Source organism: Phaethon aethereus (genome assembly GCF_964289735.1).
Source record: "Phaethon aethereus genome assembly, chromosome: 14".
NCBI classification, from domain to species: Eukaryota; Metazoa; Chordata; class Aves; order Phaethontiformes; family Phaethontidae; genus Phaethon; species Phaethon aethereus.
In genome coordinates, this window is record NC_138590.1 from 11,830,834 (window position 1) to 11,842,355 (window position 11,522).

The window sequence follows — 11,522 nt, forward strand, 5'->3', positions numbered from 1 at the left end:
CAAACAGCAGTCACATCACACTTCTATAGTGCAGGCATAAGCAGCGCAAGTAAATGATATTTTAAGAACAGTATGGCTGAATATTGTATTTAAACACAGTGTTTGCACTTTGACAAGATTTAGCTAGAAGAGAACAAGGGTTTTGTTCATGCTTTGTTAGGAATGTGAATTTCCCATCTGAGGTTTAAACCCTTTATCTGACATATGAGAATTTTTCAGGCAGACTGCTTTTCACTTACCAAATAAGAGTGGGTTTCTCTCCCTCAAACATCAATCTTTTGTTTTCCAGTAAACACTGCTTTATAGTACAACTTCACACACTGGGGTAAATTGGCCACAGAGTTGGTACTTTCCCATCTTACTGTCTTGCACAGAGAAACACTGACATACTAATACATGCCAAACTTAGACAACTTGTAATTTATAGACTTAAATACTGGAATGGGAGGGAGACTGTTTCTAAAGATGGAGGGAATAGAGGGCTTATACAATTCATACACTGCCAAGGATGGCTCCTTACTCAACTTTTTTGGTCTAAATATTTTTTTCTAGTTTCAGAATGGTTTTGGTCTTTAATGGTTTTGGTTGTACTTCGGCAGCAAAGGAGAGGAAAGTATTTTAAGTAGTAACACCAGAACTGAATGCAAGAAAAAGTAACTGACTTGTTTCTCCCACTTTGAGCTTATTGCTGTGATCTTTTTAAAAAAACCCACAACCAACCACCTGGAAGACCAAGTATAGCAGTCATTCTGGCATTGGATCCAGTGTCCAGCACTATTATACTCTAGCGTAAAAGCAAGGAAAAGTCCAATGATCTTAGTTATGTTCCCTTCAATTCAGTGCCACACAATCTTACTAGCGCTATTGTCCTTGCTTCTTTGAAAGATACCTGAAAGAAACAAAAGTACAGTTTTTCACAAAATAAGAGGTAGGCACAAATATATCTAGTACCTTTTATAAATTCAAAGTATGAACCTGCTTTCTTTTCTCACTAGCAATCCCCCTATTGATAACCAAAAATTGGAAATGTGTCAATACTACTTATGATTTAATTTGATTTCAACATTCTCTCAGTTCCATGATAGGTTATCTTACAGTAATTCAAACTCACGTTTTTAGTTACTCTATTAGGTTTTTTAAACAAAAGGGAGGAAGGAAACAGAAACATGTTTTATTCTAAAAGGTTGAAAATTACGGAAGTTGGAAAAGTAGCTATTATATCGTTTAAGATAAAAAGGCCTATTAGATATGGCATTCCTTCAAATAAATTCAAGACTAATGAACAGTGATCCAGCATAACCTGAAAAGAACAGCCCTCCACTAGCTTTTTTAGAGAACCTGAGTTACTCCAAAATGCTTGTTTTCTGGTCTCATAGCTCTTTTACCAGAGCAATCTGGCTATGTGGTGACATTGAATGCCTTGCAGGTACTCTAGAAAAAAAAAATCCAACCAATATAACTGACAGTGTGAAATACCCAGTGGATTTCACTGCTTTTGAAGTTTAACTTTCTGTATTTCTGTTCTAATCAGAAACAGGAAAGAAAATTGTATCAAGTTTGCAAGGCTGTTCTTTTAAGCACTGAATGAGTGTTTTTTCAAATAGCATATTGTACACATCTTTTTTCACCTGTATTGGAACTTCAGGCTGTTGCATAAAACCATTAAGAATTTTGCCCAAACACTTCACAAATCATTCTCTAGCAAGAATTAGGATGCTAGCTGGTGCCCTAAGCATTTGGAAAACTCTTTTCCATAACATAGTAACTTACATTTCGGAGCTGATAAATACTGTAATACCACACAACTTGGATAGTGCCCGAGAACCACACTGTAACACCCCAAACCTCTGAAGTAACTGCCAGAAAAGTTGCCTCGTAACGAAGGACCTAAGATCTGAATGGAGAGCCTAACTTTGTAGGGGTGGAAAGAGAGAGATTTTGGGGGACCAGGTTCCTTCAAAAATTCTTTTCCCCTTAGGAAGCATAATTGCTTAACTGAAAACAATTTGAGGTCCTGAATACTAGAGAAGTATGAAAAAAGGTCTGTTTTGTCAAAACCTTATCATTTTAGAGAAGCAAGCCCACACACTATAGCCTCATTAAAATTCTGCTTAAACTAAAGGACCTTCATAACTGTAAGTGATGTCAAAGTTCATCAGCTGTTATTTTCTGGCCTTTGTACAGATGACCTCAAGCAATACACAGTGCGCTCAGGGACAGAAGGAAGAAAGAATTTTGACTTTGTTCTTACCTTTCCCAATGTTTGTGATTCAGCTCCAAAAAGTCATCTAATTTTGCTATTTCTTTGAGGTATTGAGTGAGCTTTAGAAGCTCCTTGTCTTTATCCCGATTTAAATGTGCTTTCATAAAAGGCCTTATCTATACAAAATAAATAAACGGGGTATAACCATTTGCTCAAAGTAAGAAAAATGCTTCTGATTCTCTATCATTTGCCATCTATTTAAAATATATTTTCAGTACTATGCCAAGTTATACCTTCTCTTAGGTAAGAGGAATAAAAACCTTTTCCATTTGTGGCCATATCCAATTTGTCTTGTTATTTGTGCGAACTGGACTGCAGGGTTTTTCCTTGCATGCCCTCAAGGAGGAAATTTATTTTGTCTTGTACTTCTTCAAGCCCTCCCCTCCCAGTCAGACAGAATGATAAAATGATGTGGAATGGACTGCCACATTTTCTAATAAGATTTCATAGATATTTTTGCATGAGACATGAGGGGTTTTCAGCTTTACTTTCTGAGTTTGTGTGGCACCACTGGAACCAGATGCTTTTTTTTTTTCTCCAGCAAAAAGCATTTGACAACTATGATAGGTTCTGTGAAAAGAGGTGTCAGAAATAAAGCTTATTTGACAACGGCTTTAAGCTTGGAATACGTTATGCCTGCGCCTTGTTTTAGTAATTCAATGTTCTTGTCTGCAGCTCTGCTAACATTTTGACAAACATCTTTCAAGTCTGAGCTAGAGGGAGCTCTCTGGATAATCCTCTCCTAGCAAGGTCTTTGCTATTCCTGGTTCTCCTAACACTGTACCATTCCAATTCACGTCATCTTGCTAGATCTCATCCATTGCTATTCTCTTCACATCATGGATACTTTCAAAGAAACATCATCTTGGATTTCTCCATTTGAAAACATCTTTTTTTTAAAAAGAAATTTATGAGGGTTCTTTTAGTACCATACTGCTGTACCATCATTTACAAGTAGAAATTTAAGTTGCATTCTTCTTATTCAGAACCAGCACTGATAATGGAGCATGAACTGGTTGACAATTTTATAAAATGAAATATTTGCTGCTCTGCAGTCAAAATGGCTCAAGGCATTAATTATTTCCCAGAACAGAATGCTTGCTATTACATTGGCATACTACCATGAAGTACAGCCACTTATTTGATTTATATTCTGAATATAACCCCTCTTGAGATTGAACGTCACATATTTCAATGGTGCCTGTCAGCAATGCCCAGCTTGATTATGGCTCGCAGGTATAATTTAAGCAGAAATCATAACTTCATTGATTTTGGTAGTCTCTTAAAAGCTCTCTTAATAGTGAAACAAAGCTTATTTAATACTACTTTTAGGGAAATATTAGTCCAGACAAATGGCATTCTAAATTAAAAAAAAAAAAAAAGTGCATCTTTGCTAGATAAGAATAGCCTTTCTTTACAATATAGCAAAGAAGTATGAGAAAGTACTACTTCAAGTATAAGAAAAAGTAGTAATAAATGACAATTACCTTGAGTCCATTTTGTGGATTCATTAGGAAGTTTCGGCCAATGTCATCAAACATAATGGTATTTTTTTTGCTGTAGTATTCTGAAAATTTTCCCCAGATAACACCAAGAGGCTTCACCTGCAAAAATAACACATACAAGGTACCTGAGGTAAATCAGATCATAGGCAGGAGACGAAAATACCAGTCTATAGGAACTTGAGTCCAAACTCAAATGCACACTTGTATTCTTTCGCTGAAAAATTAGCAGGTAGTTGGGCTTTAACATGGGAAAAGATGTGAAATAGTGTAACATATGAAATACCCTGCACACTAAAGAAAACATTTCTGTTGGTACTAAATTTTCTTGCAAGTTATCTATTCTTTGATTTGAAAGCAGTGTCATCCAAATGTACTACTCAAAAATTAATAGAGAATTTCCGCAGGAAAAAAATATCTGTGATTACAAGATTTTCTTGCATGAAAACTTCCGCACAACTTTATTGTTGAGTATTTCAAAGGGGTATGATAACATGAATGTACAAAAAGATCAGGAAAAAATAGGTACTTACATCTATTAGTCCTCTTCTAGGAGTGTGCACTGTTATCATGGCAGCACTGTCCAGCATGAACGTTATCTTGTAGTTTGCATTGGTACTCACTCCAAGCTCCTGCATCACAATGATTTATTACTAAAGCTTCTAATTATGACAGTTTTACTGCTGTACAACTGAAACCGTTATTATCATACATTGTTTGTCAAAGGGTGAGCTGCTGAGGATTACCAGAGACACACTAAAAATAGGTATCTGGAGGGGTTCAATTTTTTTAACCAATGAGAATCATAAAAGTACACTATTCTACCAAGAGAAAAAAAAGCTGATAGGAATTTATTTTTTGTAGTGTTTACTATCAGAAACTTATCAACTGATGTCAGCATAAAATCAAAGCAACTTTGCAGAAAAGGCAAAATACAGAGAGGTCTTGCTCATACCTTCATGCATAATCTTTCACAAGTTCTACATGCCTCAACTTTACTCAGTATCTCTAGCAAAGGATAGCAACTGTGTGCAGTCTGCTATTTGTTCCTTCCAGTAAGCTGCAATAAATCACAGCCCAAAGACGAAATATATGGTAACGGTTCACTGTTACCCTTTCCTCCTCTCTTGCAGATGTCCAGCCACACTTAACTGATTTCTTTTACATGAAAAAGTGAATCTTGCAAATGAAAGGCACTACCTACCTGGGTCAGTGTCCTGTTACACTGAAAAAACTAGCTGTTCTAGACTGTCTGAATTCCAGGCGTAAATAGACAGTAAATGAGATTAAACTTGGTTATCTGACACTCCCTTCTTTCTAATGTTGTTCCTACTTTGTAGTTTAAAACAAAAACTTTAATGCCAGGTATTGCTGGGATCATTGTTCCCTGACAAAAAGTAAAACTTTTAGTGGTAAGCACCCCTGGTGCTATCAGTTTAGTTGGCTTCTAGAGATAGGAATCTCAACTGATCAAGATCCAGAAGTAGGCATAGAAAGATTGTGATTCATTAAGATATGAAAGGACTGGAAAGGTGACTTAGAAATGTAGAAAGGTGACCAATGTATGAGAAACAGCCCAGTTTTGAACAATGGTTTTCCACAAGAAAATTCTAGCACTACACTGACAGACATAACATAAAGAGATGTAACACTGCCACAAGAAGTGCAATGTTTGCAAGGCTCAACACTGATTTTACTTGCACTAACTCTACTTCATAGTTCTGATTAAAGATTCTCATTTCTGAGATCACTCTGAGGCATTTTTGTTTGTTTAGAAAAATTGTAGCAACTCATTATTTTAAGGAAGAGGACACTGGAAAATGTGCTTTGGTCTGTTAAAACATGAAAAAATAGTCTATAACAAAGAGTGGAAGATACAAAAGCTTAAATTTGGAAAAGTTTTCCCTGAAATGGAAATAAGCTTTGATTTATAAGCATAAAAAAACCCCAACCAACCAAACATACAGCAATTCTTAGTAAGCTCATTAGATTTAGAGCTAAGCCTGACTGTAAATATGTTTACCACCAGGTCAGCTGTACAAAACTGGCCAGTTGCCTGATTTAGGCACAGAAGAAACTAGGATTGACAGAAGAGCTCTTACGGATGTTTAATAAGGCAGAGGAAGCAACAGAACCACACAGCTGCAAGACATACAAGATAAATATGAAAACAGTTTCCTCTTGATAACCTATTCTACCATGCCACATCTGTCTGCTCCTTTAAAAAAAAAGATATTACACTTAAAGACTAGAGCTCTATAATTAGAGGTAAGATGAAAGCAACTGTGAAGGCTGCGTGACTAATCTTAAAGTTTCAGCAGGCACTGACTTGTGTTTAGTTCTGCTAAATTTAGCACCTACTGCTGATAGTTTGTGTGGAATTCTAAAATTAGATTTAATCTAGTTTTGTGACAAAGATAACTTAAAGTGACTATGAAGATTTAAAAAACTCGGGTTTTGATTCATACAACCTCCCCAGTTGCTAACCCCCTGTATAACGCTAAGCGTGAGTCCAACTATACAAACAGCTAGCCAGACTAGAAACAAATTACAGATTTTCAGAACAACTTACTTTCATTTTAGCTTCAATCCATTTCATATTAGTAGCAGCTGAAACAAAAGGGAGAAAGCAGAAAGAATACTTTATCAAAATAAGTCATTGACAGGCAAAAAAAAAAACAAGCCAAGAAACGGTTCACTTACCAAATTTTTACACAAAATTTAATTTCAGAAAGATTCATCCTTGTACCATGGGGTAGCTTTTAGGGTTCACTGCTGTGAAGATAGTCTTCCTTCATGGAAGTTTACTTTTATTTGGAAAAGCTTACTTTTCAAATGAACAACTAGATGAAGCACTGTATGCCTTTAAATAATTTTCTAGATCAGCTGTTACTGAACTACAGTTTGCAGGACTGGAAGAAGTGGGCTGCACCTGGTTTGAGGAACCATACTGCCTCTGCAGGATTTTCTCCTGGAAGCAATGATAAGAATACACAAGGCCTGGAAAGGACAAAGTGTCAACATTGCCCGCTGATCTAAGAATATATGGAAACATTGTCCCAGACTATGAAAACTAAATTTTGTTATACAATTTTAACATGGTTTAAACTCTGCACTGGCTAAAGTCTGGTCTCCAGCTGTTGGACAGGAAGTGAAACAGCATGCAAAGGCAAACAATCAACCATCCTTGTAGACAGGAGAGTTTGGTTCATTTGGCAGTTCACTACTGATTGTCTGGATTGAGATAATTTGTAAAGATAGCTATCAAACAAGCGTTTGAACGTTGGCTATACAATTCTGTTACTTCAAGCACTTGTTTGTTTGTACAAAGTAACACTCAGTAAAGTGATGTTGAGCTTTACACTGTGATTAGATCCATTCACGTGAGCAGTATGTGGTGGTTTTTCACATAAGAATTACTGTTTTTCTGAAATAGCTCTAATAGCTATGTGAACATTCCTGCTGAATGTACTGCAGCTAAGCATTCATGTATTGTTTTAGATCTTGCGATTCACAGTAAAAAGCAATATGAAAACCTCTTATCTGGAGTCTCCGCCCTGAATGACAATTTACAATAAAGTCTTAGGTACTGAGTATAAAACTTACACCAAATTACAATATCATAATCCTCATATGCAGATGTCAAGAATTCATGAAGGTATGGCCTCATCAGTTCTACCCCAGTTTCAGCACATGATCTGTGGTCTGAAAAGAATATAAGAGATAAGCAATTCATTATTAAACTTTAAGTTAAGTTATTAAAGTTCAGTTTGACTTTCCTATCTATCCAGAGACCTGAAGATTTTAATGAGGGAAGCACTGGGGCACTTTAAAATCCTGAATGAATTCATAGCAAACTACCATTCCCATTTTAAAGGTGGAGAGAAGCAGCAGAGGATATACTTATCTGTTGATCCTTACAGGTATTTGAGGGCTTAGTTAATAATTAAATCAGAGATCTGTGGGTCCGAGTATCTTTGAAGAGTTGGGCCGATTAGTTCATCTGTGCACCTTAGCAAATTTTTAACAGCCCAAATATGAAACAGATTCCTTCAAACCTCGTCCAGTCAATTTTATGAACATACCAAGCTTATTTCAGACATGCAAATGTTGCCTGTTCTGATTAGAAAACTGCTGTCAAATTCTGCTAGCAGAAGACTACTAAATAAAAATTTTAAACTCAGTAATAGGTTGAATGTTGATCTCAGATTGTAGCAAATCTCATCAAAAAGGAAAGCTGAGGAAATGGAATAAAGCAATCTATTATTTACTGCTTATAGTCAAGCTGCCATGACACACCTACATCCCAGAAAATTTTCAGAAGGAAAATTCTGGCTTCCAAAAACACCAGTCTGACAGAGTTTTCAAGTAAAACATGTTTCTGTGCATGTTTAGTAATGGTCTGGAAAGAAAATTTGATGCTATTCTCCCATGCCCCCCAAAAGTGGAGTCAATCAAGTACAGATCAAGATCATTATGTTACAGTATCTTGCCCTGCCATCGTGATGTCCAAGACATAAGTTGGCCAAGAGAAAGATTATTTTGATAAAATACTAAACTGCTACTTTTTTATGTCTTCTTGCAGAAAGTAAACAGCTGCTGCACTAAAAGCAACAATATGCAACACGTACAAAGCCAAATGCTTTTTAAAATATGAGCAAAAGACCCCACGCTATTACAAAGCAGAAGTTACATAGTACAACACATACCAAAGTTACTGAAGATTTGTAAAGCAAAGATCAAGAAATGTGAACTCGCAAATAAACCGACCTCTTAAACAAACAAAAATCACAAGTTGCATAAAATCTCACCAAATAGTGTATAATCAACATCTAGCACCAGCAGCTTTTTTCCTTCTCTAGGAGGATTCAGAATTTCCACTTTGTATTCTTTAACTCTGCGGGAAATTTTTAGTAGATTTTCTTCCCTAATGTAACAGTGCAAAAAGTTACAGTTAATTAAAATGCATGCTGTACATTCTATAACAGGACTTTTTTTTTAATAGCTAAAACTCCTAACCTATTTTCTACTTCCACAACTTCCTCTTCAATATCAAAGTCATTGACAACATCATCATTATCAGGAGGTGGCCCAAGGACATCTTCCTAGAGGAATAATAATAAAACATAACTAGGGTCACGGCAAGAAAATAACAATGGATATCAAGTTTCTGTTCCTGCACATTACAGGAAAAAATTTAACCAAAATTATTTTGCTTTACTAGTGGAAAGAATTACTAAAGTATACCGATGATTGTTCAGATTTGAGAAGTCAGTGAGTATCATAATAATAGGTTTGTACTTTAAGTCCAGAACAATACAGGAGTTTAATGAATACGCTGCTATGGGAGTTCTGCACAAAAGCTTACTTTACATAGAAAAATAAATACCAACAGAAATCTACTGTAGTACAATTTTTCAAATGATTACTGGAAAATTAAAAATTTAAAATCGTAACGAGAAGACATATATATAAGCATCTTTTCCTGTTTAAGCTAATAAACAAGTAAAATATTTACCAAACTCTCTTCACGAGTGCCCATCATCATAATTTTAGTATTTGGTTTCAACTTGAGCGCTCCAAGCTTAACATCATCATCTGCAGGTTTGCCTATAATGTGAGCAGATAATTTTTTTTACTGTGGTAGAGACATTTTAGAAAACTGTCAATACATTTCATGCTTAATTGAAATAAGCTACCCATCAAAAAAGAGAACACCCCAAGCTGTATTATTGTCCTCCTCCATATACAGATACATTGCTTGTCTGGTTAGCAGCAATTTAACTTTTTTTAACGTACGTTTGCTACACTTCCATGTCAGCCATTAATGTAGATGTATCAATAAACAAACAATATCCAGCGATGTATAAAATTCCTCTGTTCATTCAAAAGCTAGATCTGGGAGGTAGATGCTGTCAGTATACACATCCTGGCTAGGTTTAGAGGATGTTCGTCCATAAACACCTCGGGCACATCCAAAACAAATAATAAATATGAATAGTTACCCTTCATTTTAAGTCCAAGTAGTTTTTGACGCTCTGGTAACACGCCAGTAAGGCCTTTAAGAGACTGCTTCAGATCCAACACTGTGTCTTCTTCTGATAGCGAGGTTATCGTATACTCCTGTCCACCCCATTTTATTATGAGAGAGAGAGACATCCTTGAAGCATATGTTCAGTATTATTTTCTGAAAGTCTGCTGCAGGAGGAAAATACAATGATCATGTAAGGAAGAAATAGGAAAATCACTGTTTTCAAGACAAACCATGCAGTCTGTTTAATGTATATTTTATTATATTGTACATCAAAGAGATATTTGTTTTGCATGAACAGATGCTAAACATGTTGATAAAATGTTGAAACTATGGGAGAAAGAACAGCACTAAAACTGGGGCTCCAAGTTCCACTTCAATGTATTTAGCAATGTCACATTCACCGTTTGCTCCAGCATATATGCTCATTTGCTGTATGTTCTGGGCAGGTACAGTCTGTTTACTGCACAGCCGGCACCCAAGCAGAAGACTGCAGTATCATAAAAGTCGCTTCAAATCTCAGAAATGCCCTCTGCAATAATTATGCAACTGAACCGGACATGGATATCTTTACATATCTAGCAACAAAGCAGTAAATATGAAAATATATAAACCCATAAAAATAGTTCTGAACCCAACAGTTCATTTTTAGCATTGGATTTCTCTATTCACTTTCACTAAGATCTGTGCAATACCTGCAGTAACACCCCCCCTTTGTTTGAAAACAAAGCCAAAATACACACCTACACAATGCAATTACACTGTAAGAGCTGCACTTCCATTGCAGTGCTGACAAAACAACCATAAGTATACTATCTTTAATTTACACAGCATCACTTATACAAATTGTATTTAACAGTTTAGTCTTACATTAAACACAGCAGAAAAACAAGATATTTAGCTTTATGTGGAAGGAAGAAGAATATGGTTTTTTCTGTTAAAGCTTGGAAACAGAGAATCAAGGAGATAGAAAGGTATGAAAAGGCTCTTACAGATTGTCAGGAGATGCAGAGGTGGCCTCTGCACCACTAATGGTGAGATTGTCCTCAAAAGACTGATATTCGAAAAGAGGAGGGAGCAGACCTGTGAAAAGAACTGAGGCTGTCCACCTTCAAGAAATGCTTTACACCAAGAAATACAGGTCTGGCAATTCTGAAAAATCTCAGAATCCAAAAATCTGATTCCTCTTCCTCTCTAGCATTGTATTCTCAGAGGTTACGTGCTCTCAGACAAAATACTTCTCATTTATACAGTATAGCCAATCAGGAATGAACGAATGAATTTCCCCCACACCCCCAATATCCCCCAAATCATAGATAGATAGGGACCTGGTATTACACTGTGAAAAAGACTCATGAAAAAGGGGTCTTAGAAGCACCAAGAAATTCAACTGAGGTTAAGGCTGCATAGCATCAAGCAATGTTGATACATAGGGTCATTATCATAAATTATCCATGTCCACAATCCTTAGACTACATTTACAGAAAGAAGAGTTTATTGTCTGTTTTCTCACCTGTACCATACACCTCAAATCACTCTGCAAGAAAATGCATGGGGCAAGAACTGTAAGAAAACTTCTCAAGTCTCTGTCCAGCGCTAAATTGAAAAGATCATCCCTCCAAAGTTGAGCACTTGACCAATCATCTATCCTTACTGAATTATGGTCCTGTCAAGATGAGTGTTATAAGACACACCAAGCAGCAATAAGACACCTTTATTCAATGCC

The 11,522-nt window shown here is 36.1% G+C and overlaps 1 protein-coding gene across 1 annotated transcript; it reads right to left on the bottom strand.

Moving 5' to 3' along the window:
• Positions 1–861: 861 nt before the first annotated feature.
• Positions 862–9,924, bottom strand: UBLCP1 (ubiquitin like domain containing CTD phosphatase 1; the record flags this gene model as incomplete). Its single annotated transcript, XM_082006151.1, has 10 exons — positions 862–889; positions 2,252–2,379; positions 3,751–3,867; positions 4,299–4,397; positions 6,338–6,375; positions 7,372–7,470; positions 8,577–8,692; positions 8,785–8,870; positions 9,284–9,375; positions 9,771–9,924. 10 exons carry the CDS (start codon positions 9,922–9,924, stop codon positions 862–864), a joined length of 957 nt encoding a protein of 318 aa, XP_081862277.1.
• Positions 9,925–11,522: the final 1,598 nt, after the last annotated feature.